This window comes from Myripristis murdjan, chromosome 16, assembly GCF_902150065.1.
Source record: "Myripristis murdjan chromosome 16, fMyrMur1.1, whole genome shotgun sequence".
Classification (NCBI taxonomy): Eukaryota; Metazoa; Chordata; class Actinopteri; order Holocentriformes; family Holocentridae; genus Myripristis; species Myripristis murdjan.
Genome location: NC_043995.1, coordinates 22,564,863 through 22,587,009, shown reverse-complemented (window position 1 = coordinate 22,587,009; position 22,147 = coordinate 22,564,863). Strand labels below are relative to the sequence as shown.

At 43.1% G+C, this 22,147-nt stretch overlaps 1 protein-coding gene across 1 annotated transcript in view; it reads right to left on the bottom strand.

Moving 5' to 3' along the window:
- tmem145 (transmembrane protein 145) overlaps window positions 1-22,049 on the bottom strand; it is a 35,640-nt gene extending 13,591 nt beyond the window's left edge. The window contains exons 1-7 of the mRNA XM_030073172.1: window positions 21,919-22,049; window positions 13,095-13,169; window positions 12,333-12,410; window positions 10,144-10,230; window positions 9,284-9,385; window positions 1,044-1,128; window positions 401-472 (exon numbers count right to left, since the gene is read on the bottom strand). Coding sequence (XP_029929032.1) covers window positions 401-472; window positions 1,044-1,128; window positions 9,284-9,385; window positions 10,144-10,230; window positions 12,333-12,410; window positions 13,095-13,169; window positions 21,919-22,029 — 610 coding nt within the window. The 5' untranslated portion in view covers window positions 22,030-22,049. The remainder of the gene's footprint in view (window positions 1-400; window positions 473-1,043; window positions 1,129-9,283; window positions 9,386-10,143; window positions 10,231-12,332; window positions 12,411-13,094; window positions 13,170-21,918) is intronic.
- Between the last annotated feature and the right edge of the window lie 98 nt (window positions 22,050-22,147).

The following is a 22,147-nucleotide window of genomic DNA, read 5'->3' as shown; positions in this document are numbered from 1 at the left end:
GTCATGCCACAAAGCTCACTTCTCCAGGCATTAGGCCACTGCTACTACCCTCTCCATTCAACCGTTCACCTTTACATAAAGCCAAACCCCGCTCTCCCCATCCTTCCTGCTGCTGTCCATGCTCTGCACTGACAAACTCCCGGTCCCAGGAGAAGGCAGGCACACACTTCACCTTTACTTATCTGAGGAAACACAAGAATGTACTCCTATCCCATCACGAAAACATGTAGATTTTATAATACATTCGCGAAAAAGGCATTCAGAGATGGCTGCAGTGCACTTTGAAAGGCAAGATAAATTGGGCTGCTCAAGGAAAAACACAGAGAAAGGCGGGCAGAGAGAGACGAAGACAGAGAGAGGGAGAGAAAGTGACAGATAAGTAGAAGGAGAAAGTACTTACAGGCAAAGTAGCAGGAGAGGAGGAACACCATGGAGAAGATGACCAGGAACGTGATGTCAGTTTCCAAGATTCCTGGGATGAAGGAACGGAGGGGGGAGGGAGAGAGGGCACGAAAATAGACGGGTACATGAGGAGAAAGAGAGAGGTAGACAGAAGGATGGAGGAGGGGGGAGAGAGAGAGAATGAAAATGAGATGTGAAGGAAGGGGAGAAGGGATGCGATGAAAGCGAGAAAGTAAAGGAATTAAAGTGGCAAAGAGAACATGAGGGTGAAGGAGACGGGGGAATATAAAGAAGAGAGGATGAGGGAAGGATAAAAAGGGAATGAAAAATGGAGAGAGGCAGGAACACGACAAGGATATTGTTTAGATTAGTTAAGATACAGAGAGAGAGGGAGAGAGGGAGAAGGAGACCACGGTTAAAGATGTAGGAATAATTCATTTAGAAGCACAATCACTTTGGTCTCTTCTCCTCCTTTTCATCCATCCTCTCAGTTCATCTATCATCATTAATTCATTCAGCCGTCCCTTCATTATTGTAATTTGTTCAGTTCAGTGTGCTTTATTGGCCGTGCTAAGTGGTGTTGGCTTGTGCCATCAGCAATTCGTTCCATAATCTCTCTCTCTCTGTCTAATCGCTCTTACCGAACTCATCCGCAGAGAAATGCTGTGTCCAGAACGACTGGCCATTGGTCAGTTTCATCTCATACTCCAGCTGCAAGCCATCGCCCTGTGAGAGCACGGAGAAAAAAAGACAGAGGCAGAGAGAGAGACAGAGAGAGCGGATAGGGGCAAGTGAGACTGAAAATATTCTGTCTCTTATATTTTGAAGGGCTTCATGGTCTATACAAAATATATGCTTCGAGTTGCACCGGGGAATTTTGCGTGTTATTGGCCCTAAACGGCAGCTTGTGGTAATAGAATTGAAATTTAGGAACCTCAACACCCAGAAGCCATGTAATATGAAGTCAGTAAACTCCACACGGCACACTCACTTTCACCAACCCAGCTGGTCTGTGCCTCCTTCACACCTGGACAGAGCACTCGCTCACTGCTGCTGAGGAGACAGGGTGTCGTTTGTGATTTCACTCTGATACAATACATAAGCCGTTGTACATCACAGCAGGCCGTCGAGCAGTAAATTCAGCCTCTCGCTTCTCACATCTGTCAAAATGCATGACGGCGACGCTTGTTTCGACCCCGTGTTGATGGATGCACCTGTTCTATAATTTGACATGATGTGGCACAAGTCTCAACAGAGGAAGGAGTGAAGGGCTTCCCTGATGACGCATCGTGTGTGAACATCACAGGCACCTTGACAATTCACACGAACGTATGGAGTGAATCTACAGCATCTGATTTATAGGAGAAAGGACACTCTTTTCTGTTAAGCTGGGAAGATGTGTAGATGTTTACATAAAAAATTGGATTTCACCCAATCTCCATATCCATCCAAACAAATATCAGTTGCTTAAGTATGCACTGAGTATACTTTGAAGACAATGCTAACTTAGCTCTGTTCACCCCCATTCATGTTGAAAAAAGTGAGAACCTGCTCTGAAACCTGAAATTTGCTACACCTGGGTAATTCCATCTTATTAATAACCGGCAGGCATGTATGTTTGTGAAATGTACTGCAACGTCATTAAAATTTAAAAAGGAACTATTTTCCCATGCACATTCAAACATCTCTCTTCAGCTTTGTTGGGAGTGGTTGTGACTTGCAGCTTGGACAGAGGAACCCAAATACAGTGGAGGTCAACGCTTGGTTAAAAGTTGCACTGTGGAACAAGGAAACGTGGTTCTCACAAGCATAAACAGAGGGAGCGCTTGCTATTCAGCCCAGCATACAGCCAAATGGAGCAGCTAGCTCCAGCTCGGCCACTGAGTTTTTGCCAGAGCACTTTGGAATTAATAAGTAGACCCAAAAACCTCTCCACACCAAACAGATTGGGTATTAACGCACAAATTTTAGGTGATTTCAGCAGTCATTTTCACAAACGTACAGGCCAAACATGAATGGGAATGCACTGGTGTTGAGCAGCCTTGACTTCTAAACCACCAAAGTATATTCTATAGTAATTTATGCAACCAGTTTTCGTGATGGACAAATATGATCGCAGCTATGGACGAGAAGTCAGAATAGGACCGGTGTGGATCTTGAAGAAAGGAGGAAAAATCCAAATGCTGCACAGTGTTAAGCTGCTCAGTGTTATTGTGCAATATAGTGAGATGTCCCAGCTGGCCTGGAAGCACCTAGGGATCCCCCAGGTGTCTGGAGGAAGCTGCTGCATGGGGGAAAAGGACATCTACAATATGCTACTCTGCTTGACCTGCTTCACCAGAAACCTGAACCGGATTAGTGGCATGACAATGGATGAATGGACGGATGGTTCGGTCATGGTCAGAGGAACAGGGACAGAGCTGCTGCAAGTTAATACAGACTACCCTTGTTTGTATGAGTAATTATTACTGTGATCAACAATCCAATCATTGTTTATTTACTAAATTTATTCAGCTACCTAGGCGTGGGATTTGTGCATTGTAATTCAATGACGGAGGACACAGGGAGAACGCACGTGCAGGTCAAATAGCAGGAAAGGAGGAATACCATGGAGAAAAGGAACAGGCATGTGTATACCATTTTTGCAATGTTAATTCTCAGCAGTCATGCAAATAAACAGTGTTGGGCTGAATTGAGGCAGAGGGAGAGAAAAGGAGATGGGGGGCAGAGAACAAGAGAGAGAGGCAAGAGAGAGATGGGTTGACAATCAGAGCACAAAAAGCTCATTTCACAGACAAAAGTTCAAAGCCGATGGAGTTTGGGCTTGTTGCCGTGGAGCAAGGGAGGGAGAGAGAAAAAAGACTTTGATTTCATTTGGCAGCCTGAGACTCCATCTCACTCCCTCTATCAAAAAGGGCAAGAAGCATAGAGCGTGCACTGCCACAAAATCAATACAGACACAAAGAGCAAAGAGACAGAGATAAAGAAAGCGATAGATGTAGAGAGAGAGAGAAAGTAAAAAAAAAGAAGAAACAGATAGAGAGAGGGCCACAATAAAGAAAGGGCAGCAAATGCAAAGAGGAAAAAGGGAAGCACGCAGGGGAGAAAGGCTAGGTAAGGAAAACAGTGGTGCATCATAGCACAGATCCTCAATCGGTGGGATGCAGAGGAAGAGGCTGCAAGATGGTTTTGCAGGCTTGCCAGCTGATTGCTTATGAACCATAGTCTGTGTTCATGCTGGGAGCAACACCATAATAACCATTTCCTATACAGCTGAGCAGCCAGGGAAGCTCGGCCAAAAAGTTTGTCAGCTGAAGGAAGCTGGCCCCGGCTCGTGGTCACCAGCTGTCAGCGATCGGATTTAAGTCCAGCAAAAAGGACTCGACGCTTCCCAGTGCCCTACAACTTTCTGACAGCAGGAATACACACTTCAAATGCTACTGGGACAGCTGCATCCATTGTTGGGGTTTGTAGCACCATCACCATAATAAATGCCAAATGATGTAATAAAATTTAAGGTCAAACAGACAATAACATCCAATAATGTATTACCTTGGCCGATAATGTTAATAAGATTTCCTGAATGATATTGTAATAACATTGGAACTGATAATGTAATACAAGTTTTTTTTAAAACTTTATATTAGCATATTAAGTATGACATAAAGCTGATTTTATAATTCTGTTTTGCAGTAGCTACACTGTGTTTGTGTCCGGCGGTGAAAGCATTTACAGTTCTCTACTTGGAGACCGCAGGAACACTGGATGGCAGTGTGAGGTATTTATTAAATCCATGCTAACAAAGCACACATAAAAACAGAGGGAGTCGTGACTTTAAAAAGAGAGTCCATTGTCAGATACGCTCTGTGTTGTTGCAAATGACGGTTTGGGGCATTTTTTTGCCATGAATTTCACAACATCTGGCAATTTTTGTAGTGCATGGATGAGGTATTGTGAAAATGAGCGTATTTCCTCAGCGCGTCTTTCTGCTGCAAGCTCCACGTTGTTTTCACTGTCACTGCAAATCAACTGCGAACATGGGGGAAGAAATATAAAATGGCCAAGCAGACCTATCACGGTTCTTGCAGTGCTATATTTTTGGAGAGGTGCATAAAAGCTCCAGCGGCAGGCTGTGTGTGCGTCAGACCACAGGCACTTACTGTGTAGCTATGGTGACACTGACACAAGTAGATGAACCAACATCCTGGTTAGTGAAAAGATCTGAGCCTGCTGATAGAGCGTGTTTGAGAACAGGGGCGGGACAAATCATCAAAATACTGGAATATCACTATACCTTCTTTTCTGAGACCTTCTGAGCTACACTTGTGCCAAGTATCGATATTTTGAAGATGCACATTTGAGTTCCTATGTGCCACATTTGTTCCCATCACATATTTTAACTGGAGCTGTTCTGTCATGTTCATGCTGTAAATCACTGTGCAACGCTGAAAAACATGACTGATTCCTGCTTACTGGAGAATGATTTAGCCTTCTCCAGGGCATTTTTTCTTCTGCACTTATGGATATCGTGATCTATCATAGCTTATTAGCTTTCAATATATTGCATGTTGCAGAATCACCTGTATACCATCGTTATGATAGGTATAATGTTATTATAATACTATGTGGCCAGTTACCCACTGATTACCACCCCGATTTTAGAGCTAACAATTCACCCTTCATCCTGACTGCCAGAGGTCGGCTTCCCTGTGTTTTCCTCTGTAATTTGCGATGACCTGAATTTCATTTCATAATGACTGTTGTTTTTTGTTTTTGTTTTGTTCTGTTTTTTCAAATAATGATTATTTGCTGCCTCAAGGTTTCCGTCTGCAATTACTCGAATGAAATTGTCTGGAAATGTTAAACACAAATCGACCTCACACTGTACCATTTTGTGTTGGCAAGGCCGCATCGAGTAGAGCAGACAGCCTTTGGTTTTAAGAGCTTATGAGCTCAGAGAGGTTGGGATCCACTTCAGCACGGGCAGAGATTGAGCGATGGTGAGTACATGAAAGGAGAGTTGAATAATTGAGAAATAGCAACAAAGGGGAGAAAATATGTTGTAGCGGATAAAAGTGCGGCACCGAGGAGGAATGCAAAGACCGGGCGAGAGGCAAAGAAGAGATGAGACCGGTGGAGACGGCGAGATGAAGCGATGGGACGGGGAGAGAGAGGAAAAAGATAAGTAGAGACAGACTGACAGGGAGGAGATGGAGTGCGAAGAATAAAAGAGATATGAAATGGCATCGAGAACGTCACAGCATCGTGGCAGAGAGTTGAAAGAGAGCAAGACGTGGCAAGTGATTGTGAGCGAAAGAGGTGGGCAAGAGAGAGAGAGAGGGAGCGAGAGGGAGGTGTGAAAGTGAGCGAGAGGCGAGAGACGAGGGGCGGAAATTGGCTGCAGGGCGCAGTGTGCATATGTCCCCGGGAGTGGAGACAGGCCTTTATACTTCAGTCCAACAGCATTAGGCAGCGTGTCTATCAGCGGACGCTGGCGTGACACTAAACCACTCTCTGCGGGAAGCATCCGTTCTAATCACATCCCTCTTCAGCTGCACTCTCGGCCAGCAGTACAAAAACAAAAACAAAAACAAACACACAAAACACATATGCACAAACAGGAGCATGCACACATACACACATACGCACACACACACATACGGACAAAAATTCACAAAACCACACATACACACACACAGGCAGCTGTGAACGGCAGCATAACACTGATAGGCAGGCGGGCACACAGTGATATCCACATAACTACACATATTCAATCAGCCACCCAATCATTCATTCACTCTATCTCACACTCGATTTCACACGCAAACATAGCAACACCCCACGCAGAGAAGACCAGCTACACACCCGCCCACACACACACACACACATACACACACCTTCCCAGGTTTCTGTCCTAGAGTGGAGCTTACAGTGTAGGAGGATGCATCATCGCTGAGCAGAGCTATCATTATACAGAGCTCACGATGCCTCTACCTCGTGCCCCAGTCTAGACACACATCAACAAACAATAGACTGCAGCTTCAACACTGCTCTTTTTCTCCCGGCATATCATTAACACAACACACAGTCCCAATATAAAACAACACAACACTTAAATTCCCCACGGCTACATAATCAATATACTACATTGAAGCTGTTGTAAGGCACGTACAAAACACTTAAGGCACAAATTCTCACTGGATATAGAGGCACTACAACATAAAATTATATATTGTTGCAAACAGAAATTAGGGCTGGGAGATATGGCTAAAAAATAAAATCTGTGCAGGCACGACCATGTGACAGGTGAGTCGTGCCTGTGTTTCTGGGCTTGTTTGATAGAGCGCTCAGCGGCTGCTATAATGTTACGTGAACTCAAAACTTTCTTTGTATCAATTTAAAACATAAATTCGAATTCATCGATTTATCGCCCCATCCTAACAGTACTATATAATCATTATATATTGTAATTATAAGATAATATTGTATGTTATTGCTGCAGCAAATACATAGCTGTGACAAGATCAGCTTTAGCACATCAAGAGTTTAGAGCAAAAGCGGCCAAAGTGAATTTTTGTCAAAAAATTAACTGTAATCAAAACGAAACCAAAATGAAAAGAGAAATCCAAAAAATTCAAATGTCCAAGTCTGGAAGAAAGTTGGTGCCAGAAAGTTGTAACTGCAGCTGATAGCTTTTTGAGAATATCAGATTTCTGAATGGTATTAATATAATAAGTTATATTTTGAGTAAACTATGTAGGATGCACCGTGTGCGCCTCCACAGTGGATTACTCATTAATGAACAGGTGCAAGAGCGCCAGTGATCCCAAGTTATGAGTAAAAGTCTGCACACCATGACTTCTATTCAGAAAAGAGTTATTCAGACTGCACTGATGTTTCAGGCAGCGCGCTACGAACATGTCAGCCGGTGCCGCAGCATTTGCAGATGGCTGTAATTACAGCCTATACATGACAATTCAGTGATGATGATGCAGCAGACGAACCCCCTGATAGATGTGGATGTACTGCAATAAGTAAGGAATAATAAAAAGACCACCCATTTGAGGAAATTACACCGGTGGCAACGGGATTAGTGTTATTATGAAAACAATACAGGGACCTCCTGAAAAGAGGGAACTACACTGGGACACAATGTAGTGCATTATGGGCCAAACAATACGCCACCCAACAGGGGGAACGGTATAAATGTCTTTGCACAATGTCTCAATGTATTGCAATCAAAATAAGAATGAAATATAAATAAATAAATAAAATATCCAAAAGGTGCAAAAACAGAATCCATAATTAGCCCGGTGACAGAAAGCTGCAATTATTTCTATAATGAATTATTTGTATTTTATGATTCTGTGCTGATCGTTAGACCAATTGTGGATTCTGTTTTTTCTCCTCTACTGGGTATTTTATTAATTTATATATTTTTCATTCTCATTTTGATAGCAAGAAACTGAGCTTTGTACAGTTCCCCCTATTGGGTGCTTCATTGTTTTGCTTATAATAGACTACATTTTATTCCAGTGGAGCGCCCCCTTTTTGCTTGTCTTTTATTGTTTTGACTGTAACGTTAATTCCACTGACACCTCCCCAAATGGGTGACCTTTTTTAAAGGTTGTTTTTCTTGCGGGCACATTCGTTTTTTTTTTTTTTTTTTTATCACTGAATTGTCATGTGTAGGCTATAATTACAGCCACCTGTGCACGCTGTGATATTGTCTGACATGTTTGTAGCACACTGAAAAATGAAATGTCGATTTACAGACTTTTATTCATAACATGTTTTGAATGAAAAATGATGGATCCATTAAAAGCTTCCTTTTACTCTGCTATAAAATTAGGAAATGTCACTTACAATGCCTTTGCTCTGAAGCCTCAGCACGATGAAAAAGGTGTGTGCAATCGACTCAATTTCCAGCGCAGTGGGACAGATGAGCTGTGTGGATGCGATATTCCACGTGTGTTTATCTAGCTATCTTTTTTTTATCAGTCAAGGTTGGACGACTGGATGAATAAAATCAAGGATCAAATACATTGGAGGTGAAATTTCCCTGCCAATTTATTTTAGCTGATTACCTTTACGATTGGATGAATAAAATCAGGGATCAAATACATCCGAGTTGAAATATCCTTGCCGATTTTTTTTTTTAGCCGATTACCTTTACCTCTGGCAATTTAAAATGCAGCCCATCGCCAGACGTTCAAATACGGGGAGGCACACGGGGACAAAAATTATGTTCAAGTTGATTTAAAATTTATTGAGAGCCAGCACAAAAGATAGAGCCTATAAACACCAGGCAATTCACAGAGCCTTCCTCGGGGTGTGCTGGTTTTGTTTGCCTGTGCTTCTCTATTTCAGCGACTAGTGCTGCTGCTTCCTGGTGGAAATGCAGCGCCACTTGATACTTTGTCCACACGTCTCCTTTTTCCCAACGGCTTATACCTGCACCACAATTTAAGTGTTGTAATTTAATTTGTACTGTACTCTAACTGAAGCTCTCTTTAGACTGTATGTAAAAACATACATTCTTGGCACATTTAAAAGCTCTGTTTGAATCTATCTATCTAAGGCTCTTATGTAACACCTCCCTCATCAACGGCCCTCTGTGGATACATCTTCCTCATGTTAGAGGGATGATGACGATGATGATGATGACGGTGTGTCGGTGTGCAACACAAGATACGGGCATGTCTGAGAACAGAGAGAAAAGAGACAGAGAGAGAGACAGAGAGAGCATGTGGGTGTGCTTGTGAGTCTGCCAGTCTGTTTGTGTGGGAGGGGTATGCGTCGTCATGGCAACTGTCTGGGAGCGAGTGTGCCCTTGGAGACAGGGGTAACTGGGGGCTTCGGGTCAGAGGTCACTGCTTACCCCACACTTGCTGAGAGCGATGTACCACCATCTCTCCCTCACCGAGCGGAAGCTACGGCCGCCCACGCAGCTCAGCACCTCCTCGTCCCCGTCTCCCTCCACCTGAGAGACAGACAGGAAGACAGACAGAGTGGGAGATTAGGGAAGGAAAAAAAAAAGTGCAGAGGAGGCTGCTATGCAAAACCACCGAGAGATTTACCTCAGAGAGACACTAAATTATCACACTGGAGTGGAAGCTTGAGATATCGAGGTACTAACACATTTCACACCCAAATATAGCCTAAAATGTGGCGACAAGAACCACTAACAGCCACAACAACGGAGTCACGCTGGCAATCACACCTCCTAATGTGATAAACAAACACGGTGTGCTGCTTATTGAAAAGTGAAAAAAGAAAAGCGGGGAAAACAAACAAGTGTCGAAGGGAAGAAAAAACTTTTGGGCCCATCCAGGCTGACTGGATTGTATAATCAACAGTGGAATTGAGCGAGTCAGTTCTGGGATCCACATTACGGGAGGCAAACACATACTCCAGACCATTAGTTCGCTCTCTTTTTCTCTCCATTAGTTCTCTCTCTCCTTCTCCCTCTGCGAGTGTTTACCTCTTCTGCATACCTCTGTACCTGTTTTGCATAACAAAGGCACATACGATGGGAAAGAAAAAAAAATAAGTTTAACTGCCTGATAATTAAAACGAACGACGCTATACTCTATAAATCCCCGTGGGGAAATGTCTTTTTACTTTCCACCGCCTCCTGCGTCCCGCTAGGCTGGAACTTCGGTCCTCCTGTTGACAGCAGATATGCTCACTCACTGTGTTTGTGTATGTGTGTGTGTGTGTGTGTGTGTGTTTTCTCACCACACATCCTGACCAGGTGTAGCGCGTGGTGAGGTTGATGACCTGGTTGTTCTCGGGCCGCAGCACCGCCTCTTTCTGGTAGCAGTTCTGAGCGGGAACGGAGACACGGGTGAAATTAAAACAACATTACTGCAGCATTTTACAGTTAAAAACAAAAAGTCCACCTTTAAATAGTCACTGTTACTTACCACGAATCTGTGATATCCAATGTATTTGAGGAGTTATTTTGTGACAAAGTGTTGTCATTTATCTTGCACTCAGATTCTCCAAAACCTGTCTCATCTACATCTACATCTACTTCAGTTATTGATTTCCTTCATCTCCAAGAATGACTTCCAACAAAACCATGGTCATACTGTGACCCCCATTATGTGTGTATGCACTGTATTTGTTATATGTTGTCAAATGTCATTTGTCAAATAAATAAGACTGCATTTATTCTGATAGTTTGGTTCCTTTGGAGAAGAGAGGACATGTATTCCAAGTCTGGCTTGGACGGAAAGAGCAAACCATGGTCCGTCTGAAAAGTTGGACTTTGTCTGGAGTGAACCTGTATAGTTCGTTACAAGTGAGAATGTCTTATAATTGAAGTGGAGGAAGCAAATCAAAATCTGCTGCATTGTCGGTTGAAAATGAATGTTGACACCTGAAGCTGCCAGCAGAGCTACGAGTGCTGCCAACATGAGTTGTGACAAACGTGGAGTAACAACGAGGTGACGGCTCTTCTATAAATACGCACTGACAACAATATTTCATGATTACTTGTGGAAACCTATAAAAATACTGAAGTGTGCTTTGTTATCTTGTTGCTCCACTGTTCCAATATTGCTCTGTCGCTGCAATATGCCGTTGTCCGTGACTGGGATATTACAAAGGAGCTTCCCTTGTAAAGTTTCTGTCGAATAGATGACCAACCTGTTCAACCATGTGTTATTTGTTTACAAATTCTGGTTCGTTTAACACGGTGCTGTGCTGAACATTAAAACGACCTGATGAAAACTGCAACAAAGTAGCATCTTCACGCCTGAACTGGACCAAAGCAAGCGAACTTTCAGTGTGAAAATGCCCTGAAAGCTTGTGAGGTTCTCTGGCAGAGAAAAAGTGAGTTATGCAGCTTTCTCAAAATGCAACATGTGCATTGGCATTCAGGTCTACCGACACTGCAAGTGGAGAAATTGGTATGTGTGCCTCTTCTACCATGGATTTCTCCCTGTGTGACGGCTGATTGTCGGTGAAAAATACTGAGTCTAGGGAGAAGCCATTGCTTTTTGATTGTAATGGACGGACACCGAAAGCTGACGTTTACTGCTCATATTTTAGAGTTAGTCTGAAATCTTCCTGCCATTTTCCCCATTGACGCTGCACTGGAATGATCTCAATGCAATACATAGTAAGGAAACTTTACAGTGTTAAAGCATTTTGGGTGGAATTTACCTTTAATTCACATCCACTGCATAATATTTTGATATCATAGCTAACACGTGCCTCCCCTGTCATCCAACATCCAAGCAGGTTGGTACACAGGCACTCGATATCTTTCTATATCTATATCTACTGTATATATCTATATCTACATGTATATATGTATGTATGTATGTATCTACATCTGTCTATCTATTTTTGGTCAGGCTATTATTTCTTTACTACAACGGAAATATGTTAAGTGTGGTTGAGTGGAGAGCCAAGGGTCGATCTAGAGTTAAATGGTTGCATTATACATTATTTATTAGTTGTAAAAGCCATTTAATGTTGATTTCATAGACTGATGAGGTGTTATTTATCAGTGTGACAGCTGATAATGGCACATACAGGGGAATACCACCCACTTTAAGATTTCATATTATTCCTACAGACTGTGGACAAGCCAGGTGATAAATTGAACGTGAACATAAATACTGCGAAAACCTTGCAACTCCAAGATGCCTTTTCGCCTTACAGGAACAACAAAAAAAAAAAAAAAGAAAGAAAGAAAAAACTGCCTTGTTTTTAGCCTTCCTGTCATGTATTTTAGAGCTTATCCACTGGTGTTTGAAAAGCAAAAGAGATGAGTGTGTAAACCTTCAAGTTAAATTGAAACATAAAGCAGTTATGAGGTTTTTACGTGACAGCAGGAACATGTGAGCGGGTTTTTTTCCCGCTTTAATACAGGCTTTTGACAACACACAATGCAGAGGGTGTCAGTATCTCACCTTTTTTGGACTCTTGTACACAGCTGGCCACTGAGAGCTGTCATCAAAGTACAGCAATATGTTCTGACAGCACCGAGACTACGCAGAATGGAGACAGGGAGGGAGGGAGGGAGAGAGAGAGAGAGAGAGAGAGAGAGAGAGAGAGAGAGAGGGAGAGAGAGATTAGGAGGAAGGCAGGGGCGGGATGTGCCGAGAAGACAACACAGAGGAAAGAGCCGAGGCAAGGAGAGCGAGTGAGGGTGTGAGATTTATACGACAAAAACTGTTTCCAAAGTCCGCAGGCTAAAAGAGTAAAGAAAGTCACTGGTAAAAGGGGGGCAGAGCAGGAGAGCGAAACAGATAGGGAGATAGCGAGATAGAGAGCAAAAGGAGGAGAGGAGAGGAAAAAGAGGACAAGGTAAATGTGGAGAACAGCAGGAATAGCCTGGGGAAGCAAGAGAAAGAGAGGTAGAGAGGGGAGAGATAGCATCAGTGAAGAGGAGGGAGGAGGAAGGAGAGAGAAAAAGAGAGAGCCAGTTAGTGAGGAGAGCGGAAGAGGGTGAAGTGAAGAAAGAAAGAATGATGAAAGAAGAAATGTAAAACATTGATGTTGCCGGTTATAGAAGAAAGCAGTGCCGTGGCTATTAGAGGGGACCGAGGGAGACATTCAGCCGTGGGAAGGCAGGCTGTGGCAATTTGGACAAAGATAAATGAAAACAACCACACGCATGCATGCAAGAAACATACACACACAAAAAGACACAAAGAAATCGCTGATCCTACCTTTGGATAGCGGAACCGGAAGTCCAGACGTCCAAAATCGGTGAGGAAGCAGAAACGAGTGAGGAAAATCCAATCCTGGAGATAAGAACAAAGCAGAGCAGAGGAAAGTGAGAAAACAGGTAAAGAGGGGAAAGAACAGAAGATAAAAAAATAAGACCAAAAAAAGAAAACAATTAACACTGAAAGAGGGGGTGGGAAAGGAGAGGAGGACAAAAAAGGACCAAAAACGGTGAAGGAGATGGATGGAGGAGCATAAAAGTTATGGATGTAAAAGCAAAAAGGGTAAAAAGTAGCGATGGGGAGAAGGAGAAGACACACAGAAAATAAAAAAAGTGGAGAGGACATAAAATGGGGCAATAAAGAAGGGGAAAAAGGATAGAAGAAGAGGTGAATGGGAGGGAAGGACAGAGGGAAAGAAGGGTCGAGTTTCAGGATAAAGATATGGAGGGCATAGTGAAAAAAAAAATGGAAGTGAGTGGGAAGAGAGGCGGGAGGGGCTGGGGGGGTAGAGGGGTAGAAGGGTAAGAGCGTAAACTTCCTGAAAGGGTATTTAAAGGGGGTATAAAGGGCTCAGCACAGTAATAAGGGAGAGGGGTGGGGATGAAAAGTCACTATCCTCTATTCCACCATAAGCTTGGCAGCATGAGGCCAGATAATAGTGCTGATGGTGTACTTCACTGGGCTTACATAAGGCACTGCAGCAATAGTGGATCAGTCAGTGGTGGTCTATATATATATATATATATATATATATATATATGTTCTATACAGCTGGGGGAGACACACACAGTAGATATGGATCACAGAGCTGAACACAGCAGTGACATCACATCATTTATATGCTGTTTAGACTTTATCTGGAAAAGGGCCCAGGCTACGTTGGGTGTCACATTGGACTCTCCAGGGGGAAGCCAGAAGCAATGAGGAGTTTCGATCCCAGAGGAGACAAAGTGACATCTGTATTTGTCACATGATTAAAACAAATGGTAGCACTTTTAAAAGGGATTATGTTATTGGCTTTTTTTTTCTTTCTTTCTTTAGTTTGACAGATCACAGCAGGCAGAGACCCAGGCTGGATTCAGATTCAGGAAATTGCAGGTCCATGTGCCTTAACGCAGAAGTTTTCAAACTTTTTCATTTTCCAAATTCACGGGTTGACAGTCTTTAAGCTGCAGACGCTGATTTCAAGTGGTTTTGTCCAGGGATCCTGATGTGTTAAGTATTAAATTGTCACACTTGAACACTGACAAACACAATCAAAGTGGTGAGATTAAAATATAATATTAAAGTAATTACCCATACATTTTTTTAACATCCAGACAATTTGTAGTGCATTAAATTTTAGTGAAATTAAATTATTCCACATTTTGCTGAGGACCTGCTGGATGCCACTCTAGGAATCACTGACTTAACACACACACATACACATACACTAGAATCACAGTGCTTCATAATGGTACTTTTTAAATGATATTACTACTTGGATGACAAAATAATAACAAGGGAGAGAATGAAAATTGTAGAAATACTAAATGATTAACTTCAGATGATCATCTTTCGCTCTCTATCTCTCTACCTATAGATAGATAGATAGATAGATACTTGAAGGTGCTGCGTATCAAAGCTTCTTCTTACAGTTGAGCATAATTGCCAAATAGCATTGTTAAAACTGGCCTTAGGGTTGCTTGTTTTGATTTCCAACAGTGAAAAGAAAAAAAAAAAAACATCATGGAAACTTTCTGTGCACCATTATATTGTAATTACCACTGCCCTGCGTTTTCTCTACATAAACAAGCACAGTAATTTCTGCGATGAGAAATAAAGTGCAACCAGAGCGCTGTAGCATGCCCAGTGCTGCTGCTACCATACATCACAGAAAACAAAACCGCAGCCATATTTCAGCCTCTGCCAGCCGGCTTCAGCCCTCGAGCCTCCGGGCCATAATTCATGGCAAACTCCAAAAGTCACTGAAGCCCGAGTCCAGCTCCCCTCCTCTCCAAGCTGTCCCGGGTGACGCTTACAGCTGTTACCATAGCAACCGGGACAGGCAAGGGAAGCACTGACCCAAAGCTGGGTCCCAGGAGAGAAAGTAGAGAGGGGTGGGCTGGTTGGCATGGAGGGATGGGGTGGTGGTGGGGGGGCAGTATATATCATCTGACTGACTAGGGGCGAGGATTATAAAAGACCCCCTTGTTGGAATTAAATGTTAGACACACACACACACACATACACACACAGAATTACCCACAAGCACATTAGCACACACTGTACAGCCAGCACGGTTGGTCTCAAACAAACATGCATACCACACAGCAGGACACACACACACACACCTCACACCAAACATCAGTCGTTCCATTATTGTCATAGCAACCGCTGCATGCCTTAGTTTGCAGCTGCCATGGAAACATCAAAAGGCCAAGCCGTTCATTCACAACACACACAAACACTTTTATTCTTCCTCGGCCTGTGTGTGTCCATCCCTCAAATTGCCTCGTCAATAACCCAGCGGTGGCACAGCTCCGGCTCGACAATTGTGATCAGTGAGGATAATTAGTTAAACTTTGTGGCTGTGGCTTCATTCTCCCTGCTTACAACACACATAAACACACACACATACACAGTGGAATTAGTAAAACTATGAGGTAGTGTAGGGTAATAACTCAATAGTGTCGTTTGTTATCTTTCAACCTCTGCTCATTTGGTGATTCTGGGATGAATTTACACGTGACTCTGTTGTCTAAATTAATGACACTGAGCAATTATACCTTTAACTGACAGAAATTAGAAATCAACTTTAAAGTCCCCCCCCCAGCCATTTATAAAGCCCCTTTAAAATCATCTTGTTCTTCAATATAACATTCTTTCCATGAAAAAGAAATCCATTAGTGCTTTAAAACAGCTTAAGTGTAACTCTAAACCTTGGCCTCATTAACAATGCGTGAATCTATGAATATGCAAATAATCTCTGCCTCCCCACCCCCAACCCCCCAACTCCTGCCTGCTGGCACACCGGCCTGTAACCAGAGCCGTGTTCACAGAACGAGGAAGTCCCGCCCCGCAATTTTCTCCCCCAGTCATGAAAATTGTGTCGTATTTGATAATAAAACCATCAAAACACTTTTTTTTTTTCAGTGAATCTCTTTGTTACACTAATGTTGTTCTTGTGAAGCAGCCATTTCGAGTTGCTCTGCAGACGTGTGACGTACCAAATCTGACTGGCCCGGGGTACGTTTGAATCTCAGATTTTAGGAGCGTACACACACACACCTTCACCTTCAGCAGAGGAGTGTTAAAAACGCCTCTCTAGTGACAAACTTTGCACAGAAACAAGTCACTCTAGTTAAGGTGATACGTTTGAGGAGGCATAAACTTAAGAAACACACATTTTTGAGTGGATGGGGTCTTTAAGGAATATTATAAAATTGCAGTTTTGTTTGATGTCACTCAGACCTACAATACCATTCAGCTCAGTGGGATGTCAATTAATTTGCTTATTTAACGTGTGACTCTGGTTACTGTACGAGTCATGTTGTGATATAGATCGCCACTGAAAAAAATCCGCCTGAGTATGTGTAATTGATTTCAGCTGTATCCACAAGGACAATCCATTTATGTAAAGAACTAACGCTTACACGGACACAAACACACACTACCGACTTCTCTGCCTTAGAAACTTGAGATCTCTGGTCTAGTTAAAGCGGAGGGACAGACAGCTGAGCCTAACAAGGTCAAGGCATCAACAAATCTGTATGACGCTAAATAGCTGTTAAGCCAATTCAGCACCAAGGGCAAAGCTATTCCACCGATGTCAGAAACTATACCAGGCAGCCTCCAGTTAGCCCAGTACAGACCAGTGTGTGTGTGTGTGTGTGTGTGTGTGTGTGTGTGTGTGTGTGTATCAGTGGACAGCAGAGCAGAGGCTGAGCCCTGGAGAGTAGAAACAGTGGATGAGGTGTCTACCTTAATCCCCTTTTAGTCCTCTTATTTCCCCATGGCCACTGCTTTGTGATGCAGAGTCATTCAGCCACCTCTGTGTGTGTGTGTGTGTGTGTGTGTGTGTGTGTGTGTACGTACACCCCATTAATCAAGTGCTATGCCTTGATGCAGTATCCGGTCAATTCAGCATCTCTCTCTCTCCCTCTCTGTCCTTTCATCCCTGTAGCTTTCTGTCTTTTTTTTCTGTCTCTCCAGATCCCTGTTTGCTTGCTAAGCCTCATTAACAATTAATTACCAATCAGCTAGTCAAGTCACCCCTGGACCGCTGGGCTTCTCAATGATTCATTAGTCAGGGTTACACAACGCCGCAACACATAAACACACACCAGCTCTGACACACACACGTGAATACACACAGGCGTCGTCAAGCTCTGTCCCTCTCTGTGTCTTTCACAAGAGCATACAGGCCTTGCCACACACACATACATACAGATTAAAGCATGTATGCCCACATGCAGACAGTTTCCTTCTTGCTCTCCCTCTCTCTCTCTCTGTCACACACACACACACACACACACACACGCAGGCATGCACACACACAGCGCTTGTATCTAATCACAATGCTCTCATAAAAAAAAGATGCAGGAAAACTGATTGAGTTGTGGACTGGGAAATTCTAAACGCAGGATTCCCACACTCCTTGTTTAGCCAAATTCAGGACGGCAAAACTGGCATGCTTTAAGTTAAGACATGGCATTGATCACAATTAAATATTATACAGGCCTTTTTGTTTCTCACTCCTGATTTCATCAAGACAAGGGCTCACAACGAAGTCAACAAAGTCATGAATTTTAAAAGTGCTGCTGTGCCAACACAAATATCCGTCACAGTCGCTGTGAAGTGTTGATCCTGGGACAGAGAGAGGTCCAGAGAGCTGGGGCAAATTGATGAATCTTGCTGATCTATTTTTACAGGAAAAAAAATCAAACACTTTCAAAGCCATCCATTCCCTTTCCAAAACTTTTAAAGGCTTTATTATTTCGATCCACAAACTTTCAGTGGACTGTGAAGGCCAGCGGAAGCCCTGTAAACATTCCTGCTCCGACCAAAGACATTTTAACTCAAGTGCAGATGTAGCTACATTTTCTACAGCACAAGATGCTGAACCCAAGGATGCGCGATAATATCAGTAACAGCCAATTAAAGCTTTAAAATGCATTTCTGCATATTGGATATTGGCAAAAATCCAGTATCGTGCACCCCTAATGTGACATGTTTTACATAACGTAAGCTGAAGCAGTTTTCTTCTTTTGCCCAGTGAATGTGTACATTTTAAAAAGCATTGTATATTATGTCTGCATCTGCCCGTGGGCCACAGTGATAAGAGTAGGCATAATAAAATGCTAATTCCACCACAGGAGAGACTTGAGGTTCTCTGCAATTAGGTGAAAAAGAAATATGTGCATATATCGGCATTGGCAACTGGCCAAAAGGGCTGGGGAATATTGGCATATCAGATATTAGCAAAAAATCCATTGCTGAACCCCAACCTGAGGTCAGGCAAAGGACCTTTTCAACTTTTACAAATTGTCCTCTCCAGCAACGCTCTCGCCGCTTCAGACTCATATGATAGCTGCTGAAGAAGTAAAGCGTTTATTCAGTCACTTTCCCTTCCTCGATTTTCCCACTGAGATTCAAAAAATAGCAACCCTCTTCTTCTCTGACCTTAAGTCTACTACTGCACCTCGAGGGACGTTTTATCAGCCCTCATGCCTGACAGTACAACTTGACACTGTGAGCCACAGAGGATAACTGTATGCATCTACGAGCCTGAGTCAAACTGTTAACTAGTCAGCCACAGCAGCGTCTCTCGGTTCAACCAGTCACTCCACTGCAACCAGCAGATTATACTCACCCATCCCAGTAGGGCTGGGCAATATAAATCAATATTATTTTCATATTGTGATATGAAACTAATTATCGCCCTGGGCTTTTGGATACAGTAACATCATATGGCATAAGTGTTGTCTTTTTCTGCTTTTACAGTAAAGGGAGGCAATTTTCTAAACTTATTAGACTGATTATCAAAAATCTCTTGCGTGTAAATATATTGCAAAAGCACCAATACTTACCCTTACAATATCGACACAATACTGGGGTATTTGGTCAAAGATACTGTGATATTTCATTTTGTCCATATCACCCAGCTCCACATTCTTGTGTGGTGAATTATACTTGTAAATTCTGAGCTCTGCCCAAACTCTTCCCTCCCTTCTCCAGACCCTGATATAGCTGCCGCAGACACAGGATTTAAGTTTAAGTATTTTGGTATGAGAACTGGGGTTTATTCTCTGTGCGTGCCTGTGTGTGTGTGTGTGTGTGTGTGCGTGTGTGTGTGTGTGTGTGTGAGTGTAAATCTGACAGAGAGGGATAAAGAGAGACAGAGAGACAGAGATGGAGAGGAGGGGATGTGAGTTAGTGGGTGACCTTGGGGCAAGAATCCACAAGCAAGACTGATGATGTGCTTAACCACACACACACACACACACACACACACACACACACACAGAGTCACACGATATCAATATGTGAAGCCCTGTGTTGCCTTGTGCCATTCAAAGTGCTCTGTTGTTCTGCTTAGGTTGTCAAATAATCCCTGTCTGCTTCAGAAACACAGATTAAGAAAACTGGCTGGAAAAACAATCTTCTTGAGCCCCACGGGGAAATTAGTGAAAAGCATGAAATAAAGTCTGCGACTCCAATTTATCTTCATTTATTTACCCTTATCAAATTCATTTCTTCATCCTAATTTATCTATTCTAACAATACAGTGTGGATTTATTTATTTATCTTAAGCCTCATTTATTTTAGTTTTACATAACGAGGCGGGTTGACTAAAACTATATTCTTATTTACCGCAGAGACCCAGGGAAGCAGATGCCAAGGGGCTGGGGGGTACACACACATGCACACACGCACACACATACACACACACACACACACACACACACACTTGGAACTTTCCCAGTACAACCAAAGACTTTTAGCCCACAGTCGGCCACTGAGCAGCTCCAGTGAAGCAGGTGGGGATTCAGCGCTGCGTTCAAGGGCATTTCAACAGTAGTTAGTGATGGAGGGATGAGTGCCTCTTGTGCATTTAATCCAATCTGAACTTTCAAGTCAGTCTGTGGATTCAAACCAGTGACTTCATTGTCTCATTTTGCAAAGCTGTTTCCATTTTGCTGCAGACAGGGAGACGTAGGGATGTTTGAACACAAACAGACAACAGGATTTAGAGGTCTGTTTAAAATGAAACTTGACTCAAACCTCCTGGTGTCTGAGTGCTTCTATTACTTTGGCCGAGTCAGGCGAGACACTTGTTTCATTTAAAACCTGCAGATCAAGTGTGTCTTTGCCCTGAGCCCATTATAGAGGTAGATGTCGTGCTCGGTGGTATTTAAAGTTTTTCAAGCTTTTTTTTTTTTTTTTTTTTTTTAACAATGGCATAATTTATTTTGGTGGAGAATGAGCATTTATGACATGGTGAAAAAAACATGTCACCTTCACTGATGAAGTGTTGTTTTTTTTCCCTGTGCAATCAACACCTCCCTGCTTCACGTTCATACACCGGGGAGCGGCAAAAATGCAACCAGTTCTGCTGCTGCTGCTGACCACTGAGCAACTCCACACCAGTCAACTAAGGGTTAACTGCTTTGCTCAAGGCTATTCTTGATCTTATTTAAATAATCTGATTTGAGCATAGTGATGATCAAAGTTGTGTATGTACAAGATATTGATTTTCTTCTATGTTTAAGTAATAGCTCCAGCCATACCTGAGGCTCTTTCCCTTACACCAAAGCAGAAAGTGTAAGCAGGGTCAAATATCCTCTCTCCTCTTGTATTATGGCTCAATATTTTAATTTCTAAAGCTCAATCCCTATAGAAAATTACCACAGTTGAGTTAGTATGATGCTGTCAATTTGGACAATTTAATGAGATGACCAGAAAACGGCGATTTAGGCTGATCTGGGCTTATTCTGAAAGTCTTGCTGTGAATGATGCATGGTTCCAGACGGATGGTGGCCTACACCGGCTCTGTAGACAACTCACAACAAAATGGTAGACCCATCCAGCGTCTTTGTATTGTCAAGTCCTGCTCCCCTGTGATGCCCCTGATCCGTAAACTGTTGAAAATACGAGGCACAGAGGTGGAACCGCAGGTGGTACAGTGTTAACAGCGGCCCATATCTGCCTGTGGCACAGCTACATCTCAACTCTCACGCAGAGTCTGGCCAGTCAGTAACACAAGCTGCCTTTTTTTGTGTGAAAACTGATAGACTGACCCTAGTTGTTGAATATGACCACTACAAACAACAGCTGCGCGCCAGAAGCCATCTGACGCACACCTGTAACGGGTCTCCTTATGATAAACAGAATTATTATCGGAAATTTAAAGCATGCGAGAAAATAAATTACACTAGACTGGATGTGGGTTGCATATGACGCTTACTACTGTGGAATAGATATTCGCAGACCGGTGGGATGGTGGTCATTATAATAATACCAAAAGACTACCCGGTATAATGAAGGTAAAATATACGCCGCAGATGACACGCATACATGGCGCGCAATTGCAAGGCAGAATAGAGGTGAACGTGTTACATATGGCATTAATAAATAGCGGTACAAATATGTGAGGCAACTTGACGGAGGCTTGGCTGGAACATCTTCGTCTACCCGCTGAACAGTCCACCACAGAGACACCTGCGTGCGGATACGCAGTCGGCTTTTCCACTAACAGTATGAGGCGATGTCATTGTCACAAGTGATAAATTAGAGGGGGTTAAGAAAAAGAAAAAAACAAAAACAAAAAAACAGCCCTTACCTCTTTGGTGTTGACGACGCCTTTGACGTATTTCCCCAGAACTGAACCTACACAGAGGACACTGAGCAGCGCGGCCAAGCACAAAAGTCTCTCACCAAACCTAACCTCCATCTTTCTCTCTCCCCCGCTGTCGCTCGTCTGCTCTCCGGGCTCCCTTAAGCCTGTCTCTCCGGAAGCGCGCAGAAACCGACACGGCGCGGAGATGCAAGCAGGGAGGAGGCGCGCTCTC